The sequence below is a fragment of the Miniopterus natalensis genome, chromosome 16, assembly GCF_054644295.1.
Source record: "Miniopterus natalensis isolate mMinNat1 chromosome 16, mMinNat1.hap1, whole genome shotgun sequence".
In the NCBI taxonomy this organism is placed as follows: Eukaryota; Metazoa; Chordata; class Mammalia; order Chiroptera; family Miniopteridae; genus Miniopterus; species Miniopterus natalensis.
In genome coordinates, this window is record NC_142096.1 from 9,326,183 (window position 1) to 9,353,103 (window position 26,921).

Consider the following 26,921-nt stretch of genomic DNA (forward strand, 5'->3'; position numbering starts at 1 on the left):
AATAGGTTTACACACAACTGCATACATAACGGCTGACCACAGGTCTATATTTGACTCCAAATAGCTGATAATATCCAAACAAATAAAAACAGAAATAAAACCTTGAACAAAAATCAATGTTGATACTGAAAAGGCAGCAAGTCCTTAGTGAAGTAATAAACAATAGTGATAAAAATAGAATTTCTGCTTTTTCATAAATGAAATCTAAGAATGTAAGACCATCTTCTTTTATGAAAAATATTGCTTAGTTATGCCAATCACAATCACATGAAAGGTTTTCATACCGTCATTCAGATAGATTATTAATTCTATTTCTCCTTAGGTCTTTAATAAAAGGCAAAAAAGACACTGGAATTTAACCTAAACTAATGTTGACTTAAAATTGGCCTTAAAACCACATTTTGCTTAAAAAAAAAAAAAAAGGCACACAGAGGAAAGACCAGTATTCATTAATTTTTGCCAAAACTTGCAGAAATGTTCAGTTGTGGTTTGTATTTTTCCAAGTTGATAAAATAATTGTCTCAGATACTTGAGAGTTGTTTTGTCTGATGATGCTCATAGGAAGTATTGACTTTTTATAGCTGAACACAATTGAAACCAGACACAGTCCATGTATCCTAGGGGTTTCATCTCTTTCCATATAAATAATTAAAGAAAACAGACATGAAGTCAAGGTTACTGAGCTGTGACTTCCAAAGGTGCTTTAATTCACAATTCAATCATGTGTCTCCTCTAACTGCAGAGACACTGAGCCCAAGAAAGATCAAAAGAATGATTTCTTTCCACATTTTAAATTTCTTATAGGTTTTTTTCTTTGTAATGTGAAGATGTTAAAATGCAGTTGAAAATGTGCTCTTAATTTCTTTCCAGAAACAAAGAACCCCCAGAAGGTATGGTGCTCAGGCTGAAATATTTGTGTTAATAGGAAGCTCTGTTTATGGGGTAATTGTTTTCAATACAAAGCCAGGTTGTCTCCAAGGCATTAGTCACTACCTGCTATAAAGTTAGGCCACTAGGGTACTATTTGGAACTCCTAGCTTGATTGGGCTTTACGTGCAAAAGTACTGCTGATAAGTGTTATTGCTGGAGGCCACTAAATAGTATCCTCATGGCTTGAAGGAGTTAATATAGTTCCCTAAGTGCCTCATTAAAAGGGCCCACTGCAGACTTCCCTCTCAGCAAACATCTTTACAAATCCATAAACTACATTTTGCTGAATCTCCTCAAAAGGAAGGGTAAGTGAAAACAACGCTCAGGTAAAAGACCTTTGTAGGCTTAAAGCCAATGTTAAGAATCAAGTAAGTAGCAAATCTTCCACGATGAGAGGTTTAAAATAATAATAATTTATAATATATATTTGTAATTTCATGTGTTGATAATTTTAACATATATTTTTCTGGAAACCTTATGAGGCAAGAGGCAGCCCTTAGGTATCAGCCAGTATGAAGGGAAGGAGAGAGGAAAGGCAGGAAGAAACTTTCTCTCTACACACAGTGCAGAAGAAAAAGGTGAAGCCTCTAAGGTTGTATTACAGTAGATTAGAGAAGACTGAGAAGGAGGGAGGTGCAAGCCAAGAAGTCCTTCTTTTCCCTGAGGATGTACACACCCTGGCAGCCAGCTCTGAGCTGCAGGGTGTAGAAGCGGGTGTGACTGATAAGAACCGGTCTAAGGAGTCTACATCCATTCTTTGTGGAGTCATGTAATTTTGTCTGTAGGTGAAAGAAAAGCTCTGGAGGAAACAACTCAAACACTTTCTACCATGTGTTTTGGTGAAAGTTAACCAAGTGGTAACAGATGATGAATTCTTTTAATTAAAACCAAAAAAGTCCTCAGACTTGCCAAAATGTTTCAGAATTTTGAAGCTTATCTCACTTTCTGCCCATGCAGAATTGCCAGTCTGCTGATAAACTGTTCTAGTTTGAATAAAAAATGAGAGTCTTGCTATTTTAAAAAGGGAGAGGGGACATGTCATAAAAGCTGTGATTAGAAAATAATTCATTTTTATTTCAATGAAAAAATGCATAATATAAAATGTATATATATATATATTTAGTATATACTTATAAGACATAAATCAATACCAGACCTTATATGTCAGACTCTTACTTAATGTGACTAGTTTGTCATGGCAGCAGAGGCTTACAGCTAATAACTCACTATTCTGTAAAGTCACCATGATGGTAACTTTATATTCATTTTTCTATTATCATAAATATTCATAATAATGTATATTGCAGGTTTGCCTAAGTCTGTATGTATAGTTTGATTTTCAGATGACTGCTTTACATCCCATTCTAGTCGAGAAAGTAAGCATGAATTAAGGCTGGTTCGCGAAATAATATTTTTCGCCTAGTTAAGTAAAAATTGTGCAGTTTTGGGGTAATAATAATAACTACTGTTTAGTGAACATTTGGTGCTCCAAGTGCTTTACTTGTATCTAATCCTCCCAACATCCCTGCAAGGCAGGTGAGGTATTATTAGTACTGTTCCCTTTTAATGAGTGAGAAAGTTAGGGATGTGTCAACTGATTTGCCAGAAATCACTTCATTCATAAATGACAGAGTGGAGGCTCCAACAGTTAATATAATGCAAGGTCCGCTTTTAGAACTTTGTTCCTTGCCCGCCTATCTGCTCTTAGAATCACAGGGGCAGTAAGAAACCTTAGAATCCAACCAACATTCCAGTTCTCCACAACGATCCTGAAACTTGGTGATTTACCTTCCTCTGGGATGTTGCCGCTGATGAGGGGTCCTCGCCACTTAACAGACTGTCCATTCATGTTGGAAAGAACCATTAGAGAGTTTTGTTCTCACTTAGTCTAATTTTGCCTCTCCGTGAAGTTCCTCCATTCAGTATGGAGATTCCTTCTTTAGAACACTGTTGAAATGCAGATTCTAATTTAGGAGGTCTGGGGTGGAGCTTCAAATTCTGCATTTCTAAAAACTCCCAGACAATGCTTGTGCAGCTAGTCCCTGGACCACACTTTGAGTAGCTCAGCACCACATTCCTCTAGCCAGTCAACTGAAACAACTATCAGACAGGTTTATACCTAATTCTTTTTTCTCTAGGTTAGACACACCCAACTATTTACCTGCTCTAAATATGGTTTCTAGATTCCTCCCATCCTGCTTATACCCTCTGGGATACATTCATTTGTTGGAAAACCACCAGAATTGAAAGCACACTCTTGATGTAAGCAGACCATGGCAGACACCAGTCAGTTCTACATTTTTGCAAATAAAGACTATTATTAAGTAGAATGTATACATAAGTCTTTGTTTTTTAGTAGCCAGCAAGATAAAATGAGCTTAAGAAAATCTCTGCATATTTCAAATACTAGGTTTTTAAGCTAGTCAGTCACCTTTATCCCATATTCTCACAGTTAATTTCAAATAATTTTGGTCTAGGTAAAAAGACTTTACATTTATCTCTGTAGAATTCTATTTTGTTAGCTTCCTACCTTTCTATCTTGAGTTTATTGTTTGTTGAAGACATCAAGATTCCAAACTTTGTATAACTCCATTCAAAATGTTCAACTGAGTACCTGATAAAAATGTTGTAGACACAGAGCCACCACTAGAGACTTCCATTTATTTATTAAAATCCTTTTTTTTACTGTCACTCAACCAACTACGAACCTACTGATGAATGAACTGGGATGCTAACCAACCAGTTTTTATTTCCTCACCTGAGGAAATTTTCCATTGATTTTTTTTTTTTTAGAGAGAATGGAGGGGGGTGGAAGGGAAGAGAGAGAGAAACACATTGACGTGAGAGAGACACATCGACTGGTTTCCTCCCACACGCACCCTGGTTGGGGATCGAGCCTACAACAGAGGTACATGCCCTTGATCGGGAATCAGACCCAAGACCCTCTGGTCTGCAGGCCATGCTCTGACCACTGAGCCAAAGTGGCCAGGGCCCAACCACAGTTTTTACACATTGTTTACAAGACAGAACTTAGGCTGGTAGAGCATTTCTCTTCACCTTTTTCTTTACCTTCTTTCTGAGAGAGTAATTTGTCAAAAATTGGTCGAGAAGAATTATCCAGAAGATGTAAAAAAATGAGAATTAGTCCATAAATGAAAATCCCCTTCCATTACGGTGCTTTGACATTCTGTCAACAGATTTTAATACTTAATATTAAAGGCATTGGGTATGTGATTATTGTATTATGAATTATTTCAACCATCTACTATATTACTTTGGAAAAGTTCATCTCCCAACTTGTTCGTTTCCCTCTTAAAATGGAGACAGTATTAGCTATAATTAGCTATAGGTCTGATATAAAGAATTAGGTAAGAGTTTATGTATAGGGCTGGTCCATGTTAAGCACTGAAAGGGTAGCTGTAAACATGGTGATGATGACGATGTCTGCTGTTATTACACAGACCCCACTGAACCATGCCTCACAGTTCACACCCTTGTTACTCCTCGCACCTTGAATGTGGACTAGCCCTGTCATCAACTTTAACCAAAAAAATAAAAGAAAAAGAAAAAAACGCAGTGAAAGTGAAACCATGCTATTTCTGGGTCTAATAAACCTTTAAAAGGCCTGGAAGCTTCTATTTTTGCGCTTGAGGGATGCCAACTGCCACATAAAACGCCCGATGACCCTGGATTCCCGTACGCGGAGAAGGCCACCCCAGCCACGCGCAGGAGCTCAGCCAGCAGCCAGCACCAGCTGGCCAGCCCCGTGAGGGCGACACCGGCAGTAGCCGTCCTGCCCCGCAACCCACGGCCCGCACAGCTCCCTCGTCCTGGCTCCTGTGCCCAGCCGGGGTCTGAGTTCTAGCTTCCCCCACCCTCAGTCAACCAGGAACAAGTCCAGGCAATACATAACAGCTCACCAAAGAATTTCAGTAACACATTTTTCTTTCTAATGCACACATGGAAACAATTTACTGAAAATGATTTATGAGTGCCTTGTGTTTAATGAAAATAATGTCACTAATTTATCATTTTATTCTTAAAATAACGAAAAAATCTAAAAATACAAGAGTTTATCACATAGTGTGGTAAAGATAACCTCATGATAAAACATCAAAAACTACTAAATTCTTCCATCTTACCATTTTATATTCTTTCCAACCTCTTTGGAAATCCACACTTCCATCTTCACGATGTTGTATTATAGTCCAACCACCCCCATTAAGTTCCATATTGCAAAATACCTGACAGAAAAGGGGAAAATTAAGTCAAGTAAAAAATTATGTCTGCTTAAAAGAAACATGTATCAGATATGTATTAAAATAGAAATAGAATGGATAAACCTATAGATCAAAAAAAAATTACTATGTTAAAAAATGTTAATTTAGACATACAATTTGTTATTTGTATATATTTGAGTTACTTCTGATTAAGTTCAAAGATGCATTAGTTACTTATAAACATTTAAATCCATCACCTGAAAATTGTCTGTTTCAGACTATAAAACATTTTTTAAATCTTTGTTTTAAATGGTAATAGGTACTTGCGTATGTTCAATTTTTAAAAGTACTACTAAAGTTTCCAAAAGTACAGACCATTCTATCACCAAAACGTAAGACTTGAGATTTTTAAATCTTTAGCTAATTGAAATGGCAATATAATCATAATAAAGGTTTTAGAAAAACAATTTTTAAAAAATCATTTGTAGTTAGCTATTACATATTTCATGGCATATTAACTTCTATACATTTACATACTACAATAATTATTCTTGATGGTTCAGTGTTACATTAGAGGCAAAATTTTGTCCTTGGCATATGGAGCACACATTACTTGCATGAATTTTCATCATGAACAATAAGAGGAGAACATGACATACTGTATTCCTTCTGACTGCAACAAGCATTTCTTTCCCATGTGGAAAAGTTAACCAACTCTTTCAAAGCCTTATGCTTATTTCAGTTATTCTAAATACAATAGTATTTCCTTAGAAACCGATTCCTCTCCCTCGGAGTCCACCCACGGAGGGAAGCATCTCTGTAATGGGATCATCTTTGGAAAGCCATCACTGCAACTGATGCAGCACAAAATGTGGCAGTGTGATTACTCAAGGGCCCAGCTATAGGGAACACCATTCCCCTGGCAATTCACGATTAAAGCATTTGGAGGCTGGCGAAAGGTGTAGATATGCAGCAGCGGCAGGCAGGCTGTGTGGGCACAGAGCTCAACTCTGATTAAGGGAAAAACCTCAAGCATTTTCCCTGAGGCATTCAATTTGGGGCACAAATAGCTAAAGGGTAGGAAAAAAATGGCAAAAACTGTCATTCAAAGGACAAGTTATCCATGTACTTCTTCAGAGTGAAAGGAACTAAGAGATACATGCCTATCTGTGAGCATACAAATAGGTAAACTGCTCTCCCGAGGGCTGGCGGTCCCTCTAATTAGACAAAAGCCACCCATCAGTATGATGTCCTCATAATCCCTAGGAAGTGACTCACCTTCAAATTATAAATGTGAAATTCCCCCTCCTGGTTCCCCCTCAACAAAGCCCTCAACCCTCCTGTACCTATTTATTGTCCTTAACATAGCCTCTAGCTGGTCGTCCTTGATTCTAATTCATTCATTCAATTATTTTTCACTCAACAGGCATTTTTGGCATTGATTCTGTGTTACAAATGGAGATACTAATGACAAAATATGATTCATGTCCTGAAAAATGTCTACAATTTCAATAGTGACGACTCCTGTGGGATTAAGGAGATGCAGGAGTCCACAACCGTCAACCCCGTGGCCTGCACCTCCCGAAGGCCCACCAAGGACAGCACATGGGTAAGAAAGTAAAGGAAAGGAGGAATCGCCAATGACAACGGCTTGCTTGTCAAGTGTCAGATGACTTAAACTCTTTACATGCACTTTCTAACTTCTCTCACAACAACCCTACGATGTAGGTATGATGATTAGCCCAATTTTACAGGTAAAAAACTGAAGCTTAGAGTACTTCAATAATTTAGCAATGGTTATTATTAGTAACAAGCACTGGATCCGAGATTTGAACCCCAGGTCTACCTAATTCAAAATGGTATTGGGAGTGATATGCTTGAAAGTAGCAGCTGATAGTTTGAAGATGGATTATCTACAGATGAAAAGAAAAAAGTGGAGAGAGATGGGTGTGGGTGTGGGTGTGGGTGTGGGGAGGATCCACAGGTGGGCTTTGTAAAGCAACTGATGGAGAAAAAATACGTCAATGACCTTTAAGAGGGCAGGGACTTCATTTTATCTGCTACTGTCCCCAGTCCCTAGAGCAGTGCCTAGCCTACAGTGAGTATTAAATGAATATTTGTTGAATAAACAGAGATGAGGGGAGGAAAAAAAGAAAAACTTGATTAATGTAATGTAATACAAGAAGGGGGTGGATTTTGACATGGGGAAGTGATCAAGTTAATCAAATATTTCAGAGAAGTCAAGACAAATAAAGATTGAGAAAATATACACTCAGATTTAAAACGAAGGAGCTGTTAGTGACCTTGGGGAGAGAGAGCACAGGATTCCTGTGACAATAAAATCCAGATGGAACGGTTTAAAGAGGGCACAGGTGGTGATTCAAGACACGTGGCCAAGGTGGAACTTTCCTGGTGAAACTTAAGAGTGAGTGAGAAAGTCAAGAAAACATTTTGCTAGGGGAAACTGATGTCACCGTTTCTTAATTGAATTTTACCCTGCCTTGACTGGCTAATCCAGATTTTTCTATTCTAAAAGGACACTGATTGCCTGAGATTTTGTCAAACTATGTTTGCAAACCTATAAAGTCCACTTTACCTACTCAGGGAAATAAATAACTACACTTATAAATACGGAGTGTGTAGAGAAAACTATTCTTTATAAGTTTTTTATTACTGTTATCTATGTTGTTAAAATTCTATGCAAAGTTTTAGAATCATTCACAAAACTTAGAAAAAGACAGCTTTCCTTTTAAACATAGGTATTTAGTGACTTAAAAATGTTAAGATGTTTCGAGAGCCCTTCTTAGATAAAAAGCCAGAGCAAGTCAGAGCTGCACGGGGGATCGAAGTTACCCAGGAAGATTCCTGTGTTGGGAGCGGAGGTGCAGAGGAGTTAACAGGCTGGACACATACTCCACAGTTCCCACTAGGACTCAATGATACCAGAACTAACAGCTGCCATTTGTGGAATATGGGCATAATAAAACCAAATGGCACCTTGTTTAGGGGCATGGACTCAGATGCTAGATTACCTGTGTTCAATTCCCACCTCTGCTTTCTCTATCTCTTAGGTCTTTTGCAAGGACTAAATGAGCGAATGTATACAGAGTTTTTAGAATAGTGTTTGGGACATGTTAGTTTTTGTTATTACTCACATCACTTAAATGTATGTAACAGATGAGATAATATGTATTTATTTTATCCATTATATACTCTATTATATATCTCATATATTATAGTACAGTTTACTATTCTATAACTGCATATAATTTATTATTTATAACTTATTATAAATAACATGGAATGCACAAAGCCAAAATATGTATAAACTCAATAAATGGTCCTTATGATTACAACTACCAGCTTCTTGTTAATAATACTGGCATTACTCTTCTTTGCAAATGCTACTTTTTATTATTCAACATGTATTTAAAAAGTCAGATTCACTCTAGGAAAGAAAAAAAAAAGAGACCATGTTATTTCTAGTCAGAAGGAAAATTAAAGGCCTATGCTTAACAGATGAAGGAAGTGCAAGATAAAAGGTGGTAGGTTTAAAAAAATTTGAGACATGAAAGGACTTGAGAAGTTCATTTGCCAGTATCATGTGGTCTGTGCTATCTTCCTGCAGACCAGGGCCCGGCTACATTTACTATGCCAGTTGCATTTATTGGTCATATGACTTGGGCTTAACTCTATCCAAGAAAAGATTGAACTGGCTCCTATCCCAGGCAAGGTCAAAGCTTTCAAGCATTAAATACCTTTTAACATAATACGGAGATTTAAACCCAAACAAAAAGGGGAAATTTGATTCACATAGTTCTTATGTTTTTATGCTCCATACAAGTTGGAATGATTAGGCTCGTGGATGTTAATTATTTTTCCACAACCTTAAATAAAAAAGGCTCAAAATATTTGTTATAGTATTTTCCTAAGGATTAGGGAAATTATGAATTTAGAAACAAATTTTTAATATTTTACAATAAGGAGAGTTATTAATTTAAAGGTTTGCTTTTTTGGATGAAACTAAGCTAGGAATAGGGCATTTGGTTTTAGAAACTTACGAAATGAAAGAAAAAATCTTGTTTCCTTCTACTATGCATGGAAGGGAATCCAGGGAGGAAAATAACCACCAGCTATTAATAATATAAAAGTAAAAAAGAAATATATAAATAATCTAATTCTCATTTTCTATGTAATAGAAAAATTAAATAGTCCTAGGAAACGGCCTTTGGCTTCCACATTACATGTGAAAAGATAGCACTTTTCTAGCTTTCGCAGACGTTCTTTCTTGGCCAGGAATGATGGCAGTAAAAACGGCCACTGCAGAACAATTCTGTATGCTTGCAATTCTCACTCTGCCTAAAAGATGAATAATTCCTATTAATAGTTTTCGTCAATTGCCTACATAGCCCAATTTTACTGATTGGCCCATATTCCATATCGTACATATTTGAACTTTTTGTTTTCTTTTGTTTTTATATAGGTTTGCCTTGAGTTTCTGGCCCTTGCTAGAACTTCCGAAAGCATTACAATGAGCAAAGATTTGCTAAATATATCCCAAAGTATCACCAAACTTTATGTCTACAGAGCACAATCTACTTGGGAGGGTGAAGGCCCTATGGATGAATTTTCTAAGCACTTTTTATAGGATTGAGAGAATACCAATGATTTATATAAAAATAGAGGAATAAAATGGATTATAGGGTGAAAGGGAGAGAGGCTTATAATCAGAGCATAAATCGATTTTACATAGTTTTCTGATGATAAACTCTTTCCTTGAGTCACTCTCATGGGTTCAAATTATGAACGGTGCAGCTTCAGTCATGACTTAATCTGTAATTATCATACTAGGCCCCTGCTAAGATAGCACAATGTGCAGTTGAGTCCTTTGTTACGAAGTCTGTGTTCAATATCTACTAACTATGGGATTTGGGCAAGTTATTTTTCTAAAACAGCGATCATAGGAGCACCTACTTTGTAGGGTTATTGAAGAGCAAACAAGTGACTATCACATATAAAGTCCTTAGAACAGGACCTGGCAAACTGAAAATGATGAATGCATTTGAATGACTATATTAATCAGCTCCTAAATGACACTGGGGGAATTCACATCCTGTTTGCTCTTACTCATGCCAAGATATGTGAATATAATAAGGGATTTAAAACAAAATTTTCTACCCACAAAAAAGTGCAGATATGTCAATCTAAAATACTCATCTCCACAACAGAACACTGCTACTTGTGAGAGGATTCAGGACCACAGAGGGGCACAAAGAGAAAAAGGGAATGCACCCCTAAGTCAAGGAGTTAGCCAGAGTCTTTCTCCCTTCTCTCAGTCCATACTCTGCTACTATTTCCAATAAAACCAAATCTAGTAACAGTCCTGACCAGATGACGAGTGACAAAATCGCCTGTTCCAGGCCTGTGCTAATTTCACTGCTAATCTGTTCAGGCTACTATGTTTCCCTAGGCCCGAACCTCCGAAGTTTAATCCAGCAGATATTTGACATTCGTGGATTTAATACTTCAGGTTTTGTTTATCTAACAACACTGAAGCTCCATAATATGCAAAATTCATCACTTTTCAGAGGTGTAAATTGAAATCATGCTATCCTGGCAAAACCAACATAGGAGTCAGGCACTGAACAAATGAACTGGATCTTCCAACCTGCTCCTTTACATAAATATGAAAAGCACATTTATTCAGGTCTATGAGTTATTATTCACATTTATGAGTTGGAGCTATTCAAGATGAGTTAAGACTGGCTATTTTTCTTCCACCCTAAAAGGAGCATGGCTCTGCAATGGCCTATGCATCATTTGTGTCTCAAAACATTCTGAACTAGAAGAGAGTTGTGGTTATACATGAATTAAAGTCATGGAATGATCAAACTATATTTGTACTGTTTGTACCAAGGCCACGTGGTAGTATTGGTAATGGAGTGAAAAAATTCTAAAACTATGAATGTTAATCTAAAAACTTTTAAAATTGTTTTATTTTTATATTCATATATATCAGAATCATTAGGAGTCTAAAAGGAGGGTCACTCAATATTTTTAGTTAACTTTATTGTTATAATCAAGTTATGTTATAGCAGAGCTGACAGTACTTTAGGGGTTCCTTCAGGTCTTGGGCAGGACTGTGGGTGAGCTACAGAGAGTATTTACGTTTTACATTAGCCCCACGACTCTCCCAGAACAGTTTCTGAGCACTTTGCATGCTCTGCGTATGATGTGGGAGTGTGTGCTGTGTTTACATGCCTGCGCGTGTGTCGGAATTGAATGTAAGCTTAAGTATGACTTTAAGATAATCAGCAAGCAGAAGAGGAAGGCTTCAGGTCATACAGCCAAAGGACTGTAAAGGCTCCTCCTATATGTTTCCCTTTTTTCAGCTTTTTTTTTTTTTTTTTTAAAGCCATGGAGCACTTGATTCAGTGAAATCCTTCACTGACACCCAAAATGAAAAACAGGTGAAACCAAATTTCCCTGTAGGTCGCCCAGGTAGCAATGCACAAACCTGTGCCTGCCACCTCTTCCCTAACCCCGTCCTGCTATAGAACTACATGGAAGTCCTCTCTTTAGGGTAAAATTCTGTCCCAACAAAGGAAAAAAACCAACACTGAGCTAACTTAAACCACTATTCCTTACCGATATCAGGGTAGAGAGAACACTAATAGAGACTCTCCCCCTTAACAATTGTGGGACACCTGACTCACTGGTTTCTAAGATTCATTTCCCTCACCAATCAAAGGAACCTAACAGCAAGAAGACTAAATAAGTTAGGCTTACTGCAACACACTACATGGAAGTGTTAATATTATCATCAGAAGGCCACTCATTCATTCATTTCAGCATGTATTTATTGAAGACCTATGATGTGCCAGAAACTGTGCTGGGGCCCAGGAAATCAAAGATAGAAAGGGACATACAGTGGAATACTACTTGGCCATAAAAAAAAGAAATTTTGCCACCTGCACCATTGGATGGACCTTGAAGATACTATGCTAACTGAAGTAAGTCAGACAAATTCTTATGATTTCACTTATTTGTGGAATCTAAACAACGAAACAAACAAACAAAACTCATAGGTACAGAGAACAGATTGGTTATCAGAGGGGAAGGGGGTTAGAGGGTGGGAAAATGGGTGGAGGGGGTCAACCGTGTGGTGCTGGATGGTAAGCAGACATTGCGGAGGTAAGTTTGTACTATATACAAATATCAAATTACTGTGTTATACACCTGAAATTAATATGTTATATACCAATTTTCTCTCAATTAAAAAAGGAAAACGAAAGATTTAAAGGTACAATTCTTGGCCTCGCAGGATTGTGGTATGAGAAAGTCATGCAAGTCGTTGGAGGGAACCCGGGAAGGCCTTGCAGGAGCATCTGGAAAGTACCCAGAGGAAAGAGGGACGCGGCTGGCAGTGTAGGGGGAAGGGGTGCGGGAAGCTGGTCCCCCCGTGGATGAAGCCTTGCAGGGGCAGGCAGTCTTCCTGGGCGCCAGGGCAGCTAGCTAACCCTTTATGTTGAAGAGCAGAGCTCTCCTCAAGAGCTCCCGAAGACCCTGCTTCGGACAGACTGTCTCTATCACTACACTTCTGCGGTCCGTTATAATGATCTGTGTAACGGCCTGTCTTCAGCACACACTGGGAACTGGTGGTTCTGTATTATGTCCCTAGTCAGTGACTGAAAAATGAGTGACATACACTCACTATGTACTGAATGAGGGAAGGGACTGATGATTTAACGAATAGGGAGAAAGCGTATGTAAAAGAGATGTGACAGCCGGAAGATAGTGTTTTCCTCCAAGTTTACTTTGGATCCTGTTCAATATACTGATGAGTCCTATCCTCCAACCCATTCTTTTAGGTAAATACAAAAAGCAAATCCTTTCGCATTTAAGACAGAATATGTTTCTCTCACCTTTCGTATTTAAGACAGACTATGTTTCAACAGAAGCAGTGACTCTGGAAATCTGTCCCTAGCTTCCTCTGTAGTGTCTGGACTGTGGGTGATGTGTGCCATCTGGGTCCTTGGGACTTTCCCCCATGCACTTGAAGTATGTGTGACTTCAACATGTAATAGGAATAAGGCCAGCATTTATAAGCCATGGGGCATCCCAGAAATGAGACAGAATAAATAGAAAACTTTGTATAAAAGAGGGATGGTAGGTGTGGGAGTTGGGGGAGGTCTGTACAATAGGTTTTCATCTTTTATGGACCTGGGAAACAGAGTATTTTTGGAGAGAAAAGAGCTCAGGCATATATATTTTCAGTTTAACAAGCTCACAAATCAATCTGATTATTCAGCAATTCAACTAGGATCTGCTTTACATCTCGTAAACAAACACTTCTGGTTTTACCTTTTTGGGTTCTGGCATATTATTAATATAAATAGTGTAGATTCCACTTTTATTAAAACCAGCTTGATATACATCTGCACAGTCTCTAAATGGTTCCTCTTTTTTTCCTCCCTTTAGTAAAACTGCAAAAAAAAAAAAAAGATTGCAATATGTGAATAAAAGTATCAGTACCATTAGAACCCAAATGGACTTTAAATATAACTAAGCAAACTTTCATTTCCTCCAAACAAATGTCAATATTGCATTTACTGAAAAATCTATCATAAAGACAATACTAGATTTTGAGGTGACTCGCAAATTACAAAGCTTAAGAAATAATCTGTAGAGCAATTTTCAACTGAATACTTTTTTATATTTTGCTTAATTTCTTAAATCTTGTTTTTCTCTAAAGGTTTTCCAGATCAACTCAACTGATGTGATTATGCAATACCTCTCAGTAACAATTACATCAATATTCCTGCAAAATTTCTAAAAAGTTCTTACCTACATTTCATAGGAAAGTTTTTTAAAATGCTGCCACATTTTTAACTTTTTTTTGGAGGAGGAAAAGATGAAGATACAAATTGGAACATACAAACATAGTTTGGAGAGTTAAAACGCTAAAAGCAGGTAGTACTGTTTCTTCCATGGCTTTACACTGAAGAGGTCCTAGAGTTTTTTAATTAAAAAAAACAACTCTCAAAATAATTAGATTAGACATTAGAAAAGAATCTCTCACACAACTATCTAGAAAGACAAGGAAACTGAACTTTGTTTTTTACTTAATGTCCTAAAGTGAAACTGTTAGGTAGATGATACACAAATAAAAAAATGAAAGTAAATAAGGTTTGAATTAAGTTTTATAGGGGAAGAGCTCAGAAAAAGCTGTAAAATAAATTTAGTTAGAGAAAGTCTTCATTTTATTTACTAAGCTTCCTCTATTATTAAGTTCCTATTAAAATACAAAAATGACTCATATTTAGTAGTCTTCAGCTAAAGATATGGGTGGTATATTTATAAAACACCTATGATGCAGTATTTCCTAATAAATACAGATTATTTTAGTAATTGGTTTCATTAAACTTTTTTAGAAGATTAATAATATTTTATTATTTTACCCTTAAAGTCTCGTGTTATTTAATAAATATCTACTTTCAGCCACTTTGCATTATAATGGTCTTTTATAATAAAAATATAAGAGGTAACCTATAAATCGATGTCTTTAAATTGATTTTAAATTCTCTATCAGTCTAAACTACAAGCCTAATTTAAACTTAAGATACATGACATTACTAATTTATAGGCAATTAAAAATAAACAGTTTAATCTTGGTAGAAAAAAGGACTATCTCAATATAAACATTTCAAATTTTAAAAAATACTTATGTTCCAAGAAAATGAAATATTCACATCAGATATGTTGCCATTACAAAAATATAGAATTATTTAACAGTATCATGGCTTTTGCTAAAGCTCAAGTCTGCACTCATGGTTTTGCCCACTTGTATTAATAATTACATTTAAACACCACCACTGCAACTACAATATCAACGCAGAATAAGTAATCCCAGAATTACAGGTTTATATGATAGTGAAAATGATATTGCACAAAATGTGTGCAAATAGCAATTTAAAAATAAATAGACAAATGCATACGCGAAGCCATCTGAAATGTCACTGGGCACACCAATAAATGACATAAAGGTGTTGTTATGTCAAAAACATCTCTGCAGTTCACTCGCGCTTGCTTATTTTAAGCTAATGAGCTGTTATTTTCTTTAAAAAGAGTTTTAACTTCTAAATGCTTGATCTTCTGTTGAAAAGTTGAAAATAACCAAAGTAGATGCAAAAAGAGGGTTCTAAAGAAATACCAACTAAAATTTATGATCTCTTAAGGGGCTGAACAACACAGAGATGTGGTCAACAGAAATTCAATGGCAAACCCATTTTTCTTTCTGGGGCGAAAGACAGAGAAAGTCACTTATCTGAGGAGAAAATGCTTCTGGTGGCACATCCCCTTCCTGCCCTGCCTCAGTTAGGAAAGGGGCACACACGCCCTTCCCCCCTCCCCGCCGCCTCCCCCCTTCCTTCCCTCTTCAGGAAGGCCGGGTACAGGCCCGTGTGTGGGAGGAGGGAAGCTATTTCGCACACATGTTAAATCACCGAAAAAAAAGAGAAAGGGGTATTGTCCTGTTTTTCTGCAGACTCATTGTATAAAAATGAATGTAAGTCTTACAACTGGAAAAACGGTTTGAGGATTTTCTCCTATAAAAGGTACAACCAGTACTATGGTTATGCTAGGGATGTGTTGTTATGGCAACATATTTAATATAGATATTTCATTTTCTTGAAATGTAGCTTGGTATTTTTGAAAAACTGAAACACTTGCATTCTTCCCAGAAGTGTCTTTTCTTCTAAGAAAAATTGGGTTGCTTGTTTTTAATTAGTTATTAATTAGTAAACATTATGCTTGACAGTTAGATCCAGGCTACATTTTAGAGTACTGAAACATTTAAAATCAATTTAAAAGCTTCATTCACAGCTTACTTTTGATATTTGTATTATAGACTGTGGTTTGAAGAAGGCTCCCTCTATAAGGGTAAATTGACCTTCAGAGTTTTTCTTTCTTTTTTTAATCTATGTAGTGGGGCAGTAATATATGTATTTGGAGGCACGTGTGTAAATTATGTAACAGACCCTAGTGACTGAATTACAGTAAGTACTCAAGAAATGGTATTTATTATTGTTGTCGTTATGGTGATATAATAATATTATTAATGATAAAGTTATATTGTGTTCTCTTATGAAAGAACACTAGCAAGGTGTGGAAAGCCAGCCAGTCTAGTCAGTGGAGTGGTGCATGCTGTTCTCTTCTGCCCTCAAATACAAACACTGTAGCTGGCTAAATGCAGGGCAATTACAATTGACTGGTTACATGCAGGAGCAGAACTCTCCTTGCCAAAGCTGGCTAATTGGGTTATTTTATTCATTGACCACATCAGTTCATACCATCATGTTTAAGTCTAGAAAACCCCCACAAAAAACAGGTAATCTAATTTTGCTATATACTGTAAGCTTTTTCTGGATAGTTACGACTTGAGGATTATTTCAGTTGAAATGATATATGATGTATATACCAACATGTTGATTACAGAGGTTTTAATCTCATAACTTAAATTTGCAAGACTAATTATTTTCTTTGCAGAGTTCTGAAATTCAGTGTTATGATATTGTAAAACTGGACACATAATAAACATTTTAAAATATAGAGAGACAAGAACAAAGATGAATTCATTGAAGATTACAAGTGTCAGAACTAGGGACACATTTTTCTAGGTGATCTTGAGATTCCCTAAGATGGAAGATACACAAAATAGCATAAATGGAGCCGGAGCTGCCATCCCAGAGGAACTGCCTTGCGGGGCTCACGCCCCAAATCTTTGGAATGCTCAAACAGGGCAAAACCACCTTTGGACTGGGCCTAAAGCAACACTGTGTCCCCAACAACCGTTTGTAGAGATAACAGGAAAGCAGATGCTATGACTAGAGGAAGGGAAGGCTACCAGGCTGAAAATGAAAACATCGTTTAGAATCAGCGCCACGAGGCTGGCTTCTCTGCACCAACAGAAATTCCTCCTCCTACTGATGTAATTGTTCCCCTTTCCTTTCTCATAAATACTCTTTGCCTTTGTCTCCTAATCGGAACAGTATTTGGGTTTCTGCCTGAATCAGGGCTTCCCGAGTAGCTGCTCTTTTGGATCTCAGGTCACTGCTTATTGCCTGTCCTTTGAAAGCCTTTCAGTTTGAAGCTAACGCGGATGACGACTGGAGGGACGAATGGCAAATGACAGGGCAGACGCGAGAAACCTGACGGAGGACGCTGAAAGTGGCATCAACCGGACCCGGCTGGGGCCCTGATCTGGACCTGAGACGGTGCCTATCTGTCAAAACGGTTGGAACTCCTTGTACTAATAAACTGGGTCAAATGCATGAATGAAAACTTAGGTCTTTGCATCTGCAAGTTCCTTCTTTGACCTCACACTCTTCGCTTTCCCTCCCCACTCCCTAATTCTTAGTAAGCCTGCCTGCTCTTGAAGGGGCGGCTGCCCAGCGTTACCATCAGCCCCTCCTGCTCCACCTGCTTCTCTAACTCCGACCTCAGAGTCAGGGAGTCAGGGAGAGTCCAGAAGAGAGATCACCGAACGAGTAAAACAAGTGAAAGAGCACATACGAACTACAGTTTAAGAGTCTGGTATGCCGGCTCGAAGACTTGACCTACACCACCAGCAGCAAATAAGATCATTTTTTTCACTTAGTCTTATCTGCACCACAAACTATCCCTGATCTGAAGGGAAAGACACATGCAGGTGCATGTCTGTCTTTCACCTGCCAACATTCAGTCAATAAGCAACCTGAGACCCTGGGTCCAGCAGCTATTGACTTTATCAAACCCTTCCTTTCATTTGCCCAAACAGTTTCAATCCAGATGGCAAATCTGCCACCAGGCTGACTTCAGGGAAGAACCATGAGAGCTGAGGCAGAGGGTCACTTCAATTCAGATGAACCCTCCAGAGGAAACTTCCTGGAATGTAGGATTGGTAATTATGAGTCTCAGCAGGCCTCGCAGAAAACACAGATGGCAATTAGCCTTGCTATCGGAGACCATGCAAAAAGCCCAGGCCCCCGAATGCTACTCATTTCCTAATAGGATGCTAAAAGAAATCAATTCTTCAGGCATTCTTTTTAAACCTTAGATGTGGCTAATGGTTCATATCTCTCCGGTGTTTAGCAAACATCAGAATGGATGTGGATTGAGTTACTGGTTCAGGGGTAATTTCTGTGATACTTTTTGGCCTTCATCATCAAGGAGATCACAGTACTAGGAATTGCCCCAAATCTGTGATTTTCAGCAGGACAGGTCACTGGAGTTCATTGAGCATACGGATGGAAAAAAATGGCATATCTGACGAGGTGCAAACAAGCAAACGACTCATTAGATTCTGTACACTTGAGTCAGGTGTGTGGGCATTTCATGGAAAGCCCATTTAAAGATGCTTCCCAGAATGCTAATTTGTTGGAGAGGACTTTTAGAGGTGAAGGAAAGTAATACCTTGCATTTCAAGGGTGTGGGAAGATTAAAAGAAGGTTTGCAGGTAATATTCAATATTTCAATATTTTGTGGATAGGTGTGAGGGCGAGAGAGACTTACCAACGCTTTCATAAATACATATCACATATGTGTAGCAACACAAATACATAAAACCTTTATGCTTCTAAATTAAAAATTTCAAAGTTGATGTTTCATCTCAAATAATATATATGCATATGAACCTAAATATCTGTGGGTTGATATCTCAACATGATTGTTTTTAACCTACAAAAATGGCAATTGAATATGGTTTAATCTACTGTATATATTTTTCTCTTTTTAACTTCTTTTTTATTGAATTTATTAGGGTGACATTGTTTAATAAAATTACATAGGTTTCAGGTGTACAATTCTATAATATATCATCTTTTTAATATAACACATCATCTGTATAGCGCACTGTGTGTTCACCATCCCAAGTCAAGTCTCCTTCCATCATCATTTACCCACCTTTAACCCTCTCTCACATCCCCCTATTCCCCTTTCCCTCTGGTCATCACCATACTGTCTATCAGTTATTTTTACTTAATTCCTTCACCTTTTCACCTTGCCCCACAACCCCCTTCCCTCTGACAGCTGTCAGTCTGTTTTCTGTATCTATGAGTCTATTTTGTTTGTTTATTTTGTGCATTAGATTCCACATGTGAAATCATATACACACACACACTATCTTATGTCATAGTATAATACACACATAATATATTCTATTTGCAAATACTTTACATCTTATTTGCAAATTCTATTTGCAAATACTTACATCTGAAAATACTTTGGTTAAGTAATTAAAAACTTCCCTTTTTAAAAATCTTCTATTCCTTTTCCCAACCCTGGTACAAGGGAACACTCAAAGATCATTTACTGACTGCATTACTATTTTAATTAAATTTTTTTTTTGTAGTAAAAAAGGACTGTTTTACTTTCATTTAAATTCCTTGCGTGTTATTATTTTGCGGATAATCTGTCCAGTCCTAACTATCCACCATCTCCTTGGTGGAGCTATGATAAAAGCATGCGCATAACAAGATCAACCAGCATTAACTGAACACTAATGACGTGTGCTCAACTCTGATTTCATGTGCTAAGTATGTTTCCTACGCCTCATTGCATTTAACCCTCATAAAGACTTTTGAGGCAGGTTTGTCAATATGTTGTTTTATACATATGGAAAATGGGGCTCAGAGGTGCTCTCTGACCTCACAAAGACTTGTAAGCAGTGGACCTCTTCAGCTATGAAGCTGAGGATCTTAACTACTTCTTGCTCACGTCTGGAGAACTCAAAAAACCTCCAGTGAGTCATCGGTCACCAAGTTCCCAGCAGCACTTATCTGGGCTGACGATGTCACACCCGGAGTCGTGGGTGAATCGGGTCGGGCCTCAGTCCTGAATGGGTGCAGGCCCTTGACAGGGAAGCAGGGAGTAGGAGAGAGTAACAGGAAGCAGGCGGGACAAAGAAGAAAAATTCTGAAATGAGGGCAGAAGAGAGCCACGGGGAGCAGTTATCTGAGAGAATCACTCAGCAGAAATGGAAAATAGGACTCCAAAGGCCAACTGAGGGTTAGAAAGGAAAGGGTTCCTGAGAAGCCATCTACCGAGTTTCACAGGAGTTATGCTAGCCAGGATTTGCCTCGCTATTTTTAGATATATTTTCACAAGGTAATGATTTGATTTCCCAGCCTCTGGATGATTAGCCAGAAGCTACAAATGAAGAAAGAGGGCTGGAGGGAGGAGGCGCCAGTAGGGGTGTGTGCATCTGTGCGTGCTGATGCTCACCTGCTAGAATCAGCCTGAAAACAACCAACAACCGCTGTGAAAAGCTCTTCTGTGGGTGTGAGGAAAACACAGTTTTAAAATTTTTAAAGTAAGCAAAAATAAGAAATGATAACAGTTTGGGCACTAAGGGACAAACTATATACTCTTCCAAAGGCATTGTGGTATTATGATGCATATTATTAATTCATGCTGATAGTAAATTTTTAAAAAATTTTAAAGGTTTGATTTTATTCGATCTTCTCCTCTGAGGAAAAAGGGAAGAGAGAAAAAAAAAACAATGCAAAAAAGCTCCCCATCACTATGTTTTTACATTTTCTTAAAATTTCACTACTTAAAGCAATACACTTTACATAATTATACATTATGTATAATTATATATATTTAATAATACTGAACTATATGCATAAGGTACATAAACTGTTAGTCTATGTGGACATGCAAAGCACCCTATGTAGGTGGATTGCTAATTTAATGGTACCTTTTCTTTATTATAGAATAATGAAACATCAAGTAATTCTATACATTTATACTTTAGCTTGCTTAGTGTATTTAAATAAACTTTCTAATGTTCCTCTAATGTGAAATGACTCGTATATGACTGAAAGTATATTCGATGCATATTACACATAAAGCAAATAGATTGGAAAAGTCTGACAGTTGAAAATGGATTTGCATGCTTTGTTTAATCAAGTAATCATTCATTTTTCAGAAAATTTATCCCTGTGTTTTCCCTTTGGGCTCCCTGATGGTCAGTTATGAGTGCTCCATGACCCTTGTTACTTGTTCAGAAGGTCATTTCATTAACAAAGATGTTTCAGGTGTTTCAGGTGTGTTAATTTCTCTTGCAGTGTTTTTTGGCATGACTGGAGTATATTGATTTTGAACAAAAGATTTCCTAAGCATGTGGGAAAGCTTAAAGGGCATCTTTTGTGCCTTACTATGAGACAAATTGATTTCAGCAAGAGCCATTAAAAATGGAATGAAAGTCCTTGGGCAATGCTGTAAACGTTGAAAGTAGTTGCCAAATGCTTTTGAAAACTGACACTCATAAAAAACCTTCACTTTGAAGTTTTAAATAAAGGCTGTCACCATAGGTATGGAACTTTGTTTCTTATCCTTGTAGGGCAATACACTTGAAGGACAGTTCTTAACTATTAGCTGGGGTTCTACGTGGAGTTCTGCTCTCAGCTTAAGGTTTCCACAACCACCATGAGTGACAGAACACCGAGGGAAGATATGGAATGACTGATTCAAGCGGCAAAATGTGCAGGTCTGTCTAGGCCACCAGGCAAATTTCCAAGGTGTGTGGCACTTTCCTGCTAAGTAGCCTGGCGCAGTGCTAGGACTGGGACGCAGATGTCTTGATTCCTGGTCCTTCTAGACCACCATGCCCTGCCCTCCAAGTGACAGAGGCCATAGCTGTTCCAAATCCACCTCAAATCAAGTCCTAGTTTTAGAGATATGGGCTGAATTAATTATGGTTGAGATTTGCTTATTTGTAAGTGTGTACATAAGGCCTAAACAACTCGTAAAACCTTCTATTAGAACCAAATCTGCACTTAAAATTAAACCCAAGGTTCAAATTCATTGTTCTGAAGGAGTGCAAGCTGGTTGTGAAAACAGAATGTTCACACCTAAAAATAACTATGAGTACATGAAAGGTCACAATAAAATTAAAAGAGATCTGACTTAATTGGCATTACATTTAATAATAAATGTCATAAATTCATTGAAAAGGTAGGTTATTCTCGGTGGGTCATGTATCAACGTGATTTGCTACTGACATTGGTCCCACTCAGAATGTGAACACCTGAGCTAGCAGCAGGAGGAGACTACAGTGTACTTAGAATTAGTTGTGATGCTGGAATCTTCAGTTGAAAATAAATGATGAACTTCCATAGGAAGCTAAAAATGTTGTTTTTAATCAATAGTTTTAAAGGTTCTTTGCAGTTGACTTTAGAAAAATCTTATGCTAAAAACCAATATTTTGTTTATATGTACTTAAGCCTAACTATACAGTGGCAACATTTCTCAGGTTTTCTTTCTTTTTCTTCTCCCTCTTAAAACATAAGAAATTTCATGAGGGATTCACTCTATGGTTGATGCAATGCATATGTACTGAATGAGGCTAATAAAATGTTTTCTTACTTTCTCCCTAATTATAGGTGCCATTTGGCGTCGTGCAAAGTGCCATCACTTATCTGGAACTAATGTCCAATGTCCCATTACATGCCCGGACTTAGACAACATCTGCTGAATTTGACTTGCGTGAGGATGAGTCCAGGAGATGACTTAGTTGAAATTCTACTCAAAATATTTTGTGCTTCTTTGCTTTAGGCAACCAGGCCATGAAAGCATAAGAGAAGGAGGAATGGAGTTTACTCATAGCAATGTTGGAACATCAAGGCAACACTCTTCTGTGTGGCCTTTCACCCTGGTAACTTCCAGGCCCAGCTGGAACCAGGAGATATCCCTTTCCAGACAGTCTAGTTTCTGAAGTTGAAACTCTAATTCCAAAGGAGAATTAACCACAAAATTTCAAATCTCCCCCAAAAGATGTGGTTTAGAAATAGTTCATGGGAGAGGTCAAGGACTGTATTATTTTTTATTTTGTTATCATTCGTTTGGCTATGCACTATTCACACAATTTTTTTCCTACAAAAATGACTTTTCGAAAGGCAGATAACATGCTCCATCGAAAAAGGAGACATATACCATTTCCAAAAATAAACAGTCACTTTCCCCTTAAACCATTGGGTTTCATGAAAGGAAGTGCTAGAAAGCGTGGTTCATTTTAAGGAAATTGTAAATGTTTGACGTGTAATTTTCTGTCAAGATAAAGCATTTCCCTCATTAAATGGGAACAAGTGCTCAGTGTTGTGTTGAGCAGATGACTTCCTGTATTTTCCTTTCTCCCTCTACCTAACGCTAAATTGTGCACTGCAAGGAGTCAACGAGAAACCAAATATTTCACTCCGTCGACGAAAATGATACTTTCTAGTTTTATCAATGTTTATAGGAGTGACATTCAAAAACTTTTAATTTCCTCCCATCGTCTGTGATGTTTTTAGAGTCGTTCTTAACTCAAGGGACTTGCAGGAGGAGCTCAAACTGTCTTACCCATTGACTGCCTGATTTACTTCACAAAATCAATAGGCACTGCACAGGAGGTAAATTCCTTTCAGATGGGAGAATTATCCTGAGAACGGGCCAAATGTCTCCTCAGCACTGGGAAGGAAGCGAATGCCTCATTTCCCCCTTTCAGAGGGTGGGGGGCCTGAAATAACGATTAAACGGTCCATACACTGCAGTCGCCCCCGGGAAAGACGCTAACCAAATAACTCAGATCACTCCGTTTGCAGTCTCGGTCCCTTGTCTCTCAGATGATGTGGAAGGAGTTTTCAAAATGAACTTTGTGAGAAGCTCCTTGTGATTTTAAGTCTGAACTTCCTAACAGGGGACGAAGCATGTAAACATGCTCCTGTCTCAGTAGCTATTTTTAAGTTCCTTCAGTCGTCTGTACCTTGTGTGCCTTTCTAGCCAAAACTGTTATCTGTCCTTTCACATTTGGTGAATTATTTCAGGTTTCTGGACATTTCCTGCTTTTTCTTCCCCTTACTCATTCTAGTCTTCAACCTACGCAATGGAGCCTACACTTCACCCAAACGCTCCCTGCGGAAGGTCACCCAGCTTCCAAAATTCAGTTCTCACTCTGTTTTTTTTTTTACTTGACTTTGTTTATTTGCACTAAAAGAGACCTTCATGACAGCGTTTCCTACCTGCCGTAACACTGCTCACTACTAGTTTTTCCCCCTTGATTCTGTTTTCTTTTTGGTTCTGTTTTTATCTGTCCCTTACTGGTATTATTTTTAAATGGGTTCATAAATCTTAGTATGTCAATTCTCTGAAACTGTACATAAACCTGTGTGTGGGTACTTGCACTAGATGGAGAAGAAAGGTCGGCTAGTTTTTATCAGATTCTGAAATGGATCTATAACCCCCCAAATGGTGGCGTCATTGCTCAGACGCACCTTCAAGGACTTCACTTGCTGAATGGCTTTACCACCTGTCTCCTCTGGACACACCTATCCACATACGGCCATCCAGAAATTCACTCCTGAATTTCAAATTCCGGTTTCTCTACCTTACAGATTTCAACTGCCCTACAGTTACCTCAGTCATTGTGCCCTAAACTAAACTCATTGTCTTTTCCCCTTAAACTTATTTCTTTTCACATGTTGCTGATTTTAAGGATGTTACCAACATCCCCTCAGTTACTCAAACCTAAAACTTGGAAGCTATGTTTAACTCTACTTCGAATAAGTCATTATTCCGTATTGGTGCTTGGTTCACAAATTCCCCCTGCACCTGTCCTTCCATGTGCCCCTATTTACTCCTGGCCTCACTATCTCCCAGGAGAGCCCTCAGAGTCTGATGAAAACCACCATCAGTTCTACCTTTCCTCCCCATCACAGTACAGTGGACATGTGCAGACTCGTTCAACCCTCAGCTTGCCAGCACAGTATTGATAAATTATTTACCTCTCTGTGCTTAGGTTCCTTATCTGTCACACGAGGTTGGTAACAGCACCTAGCTTACAGAGTTGTTATTAGAATCCACAAGTTAACATATGCAAAGGGCTCAGAAGATTGGCTTCTACTCTCTAAATGCTTTTGTTAATATTGTGACAATGACAAAAACACCCTGCTCGTCTACTTTCTGATCCGTTCTTCCTACACTGTGAAGGGAATTTTTTTACAATCCAAATATCAATGACGATGACTCCTTATTGCTTCAAGGGGGAAACTCAGCTTCCCCATCCCCCTCGGGGCACCTCTTTAACTTCACCTTTCACTGCCGTCCTGCCTTTGGTTCTGAGATTTAGGCTACACCTACCTCCCCAACACCCACCCTGCTCCTGTAGCTTCTGGCAAATATCTGTGTTGCCTGAGCTCTGCGTATACTGTTTTCTTCATTTTGAAGACTCAGTCATTATCTCCCCATAAAAGCCACCCTGCCGATGTTTTAATACTCGATCAACCTTTTCCAGCCCTGTCACCTCACGCAAACTACTCAAGTTCCCTGTGAAGTTTATAAGACTGGACTAACCATAGTCGTCTCCTCATGCTGTGAGGACAAACTAAATTAACACACAACTTAACAAAATCTGTAAGAAGACCGAGATGCTGGACTGTGCCCTCACCCTCTGTCTCTGCCATGGTTTTAATGTTCCTCCTGTGATTTGCCAGGGCCCTGGCACCCTGGCCTCACCTCTAAACAGTCACAGAACATAACCGTTTGTTTACCTGTCTTTCCCCCCAACCAAACTCTAGTTTCCTTGAAACCAAAGCCTGAATTACATCCTTTCTCCCTTCCCAGTGTTCTGAACAGTATCTGGCACATTATAGGAACTCAGCAAATATCTGTTAAATAAAAATGGATGACGAATGGATGGATAAATGTATGAATCATATCTTGTACAGCAGGAGTATCCTCCAAGCTGATTTCGACAGTAAGATAATCAGCCCACATAATTTTATGGTGGGGCCGACATACCATTTTCTTTCTTAAAATGTTTCTTCCTTTTTTATGCTTCGCTAGTCATTAAATTCGTGATCACGTACTATGATGTTTGCCTTGTGTGCGCGTTATGTGATGATGTTTTAATCACCTTTGGAGATAGACAAGTGGTGATCGATAGTCACCCTCCGCGAAGACGTCCAAGCCTCGTTTCCATGCCATTATCAACGGGGACTGTTGAGTTCCCACATTAACTGTGAACTGCCAAAAGCATGAAGCAATCAGCTCAGCTCTGACGCTATGGTAACACCGAGGGCAATAGGCAATATTTCTTTAGTGGATAATGTTCCTAAGAATAAATGTGACCAAATGTTGGCAGTCAAAGGTTAGACAGAAATAAATGTGTTGCCCGAAGTCTTGCAAAGCGGATGTGATTCAGTTCAAAATGACTGTTTGCCTAAGACACGGCGATTGTCTGTTTGAAACAAGATGAAGGATCGGTGAATTATCTCAGAGAAAGTGCACATGAACTGTACTTAGCTTAAGTCTACGTGCAAGGATAGATTTATAGTTCCTGGACCGAACCCATGTTCGGGGGAAGAATAAACTTCCAGCCAACGCCTCCTAGGCAAGCTTTTATCACATAACGGTAATGAGTTATGAGCACTTCAGCGAGCATGAAAATAAAAACAACTACAGTTTTCTGAGCATTTACAGTCATACATCACTTAACGTCAGGGATGCATCCTGTGAAATGCATCCTCTAGGAGATCTTGTCACTGTGTGAACATCAGAGCGGCACTGACACAAGCCTACGTGGTAGAGCCTGCTGCACACCGAGGCTCTGTGGTCTGGCCTATCGGCCCTGGGCTACAAACCTGTACAGCATGTTACTGTACTGAATCCTGTAGCAACCAGAACACAGTGGTAAGTATTCACGTATCTAAACATATCTAAGCATGGAAAAGGTACAGTAACAATATGGTATAA

The 26,921-nt window shown here is 38.3% G+C and overlaps 1 protein-coding gene across 2 annotated transcripts in view; it reads right to left on the reverse strand.

Annotated features, from left to right (window-relative positions):
- Positions 1 to 26,921, reverse strand: part of ANGPT1 (angiopoietin 1) — a 205,140-nt gene that overhangs the window by 35,474 nt on the left and 142,745 nt on the right. For both annotated transcript variants that reach the window (XM_016224274.2, XM_016224273.2), the window contains exons 5-6: positions 13,515 to 13,636; positions 5,073 to 5,174 (exon numbers count right to left, since the gene is read on the reverse strand). In XM_016224274.2, coding sequence (XP_016079760.1) covers positions 5,073 to 5,174; positions 13,515 to 13,636 — 224 coding nt within the window. The remainder of the gene's footprint in view (positions 1 to 5,072; positions 5,175 to 13,514; positions 13,637 to 26,921) is intronic.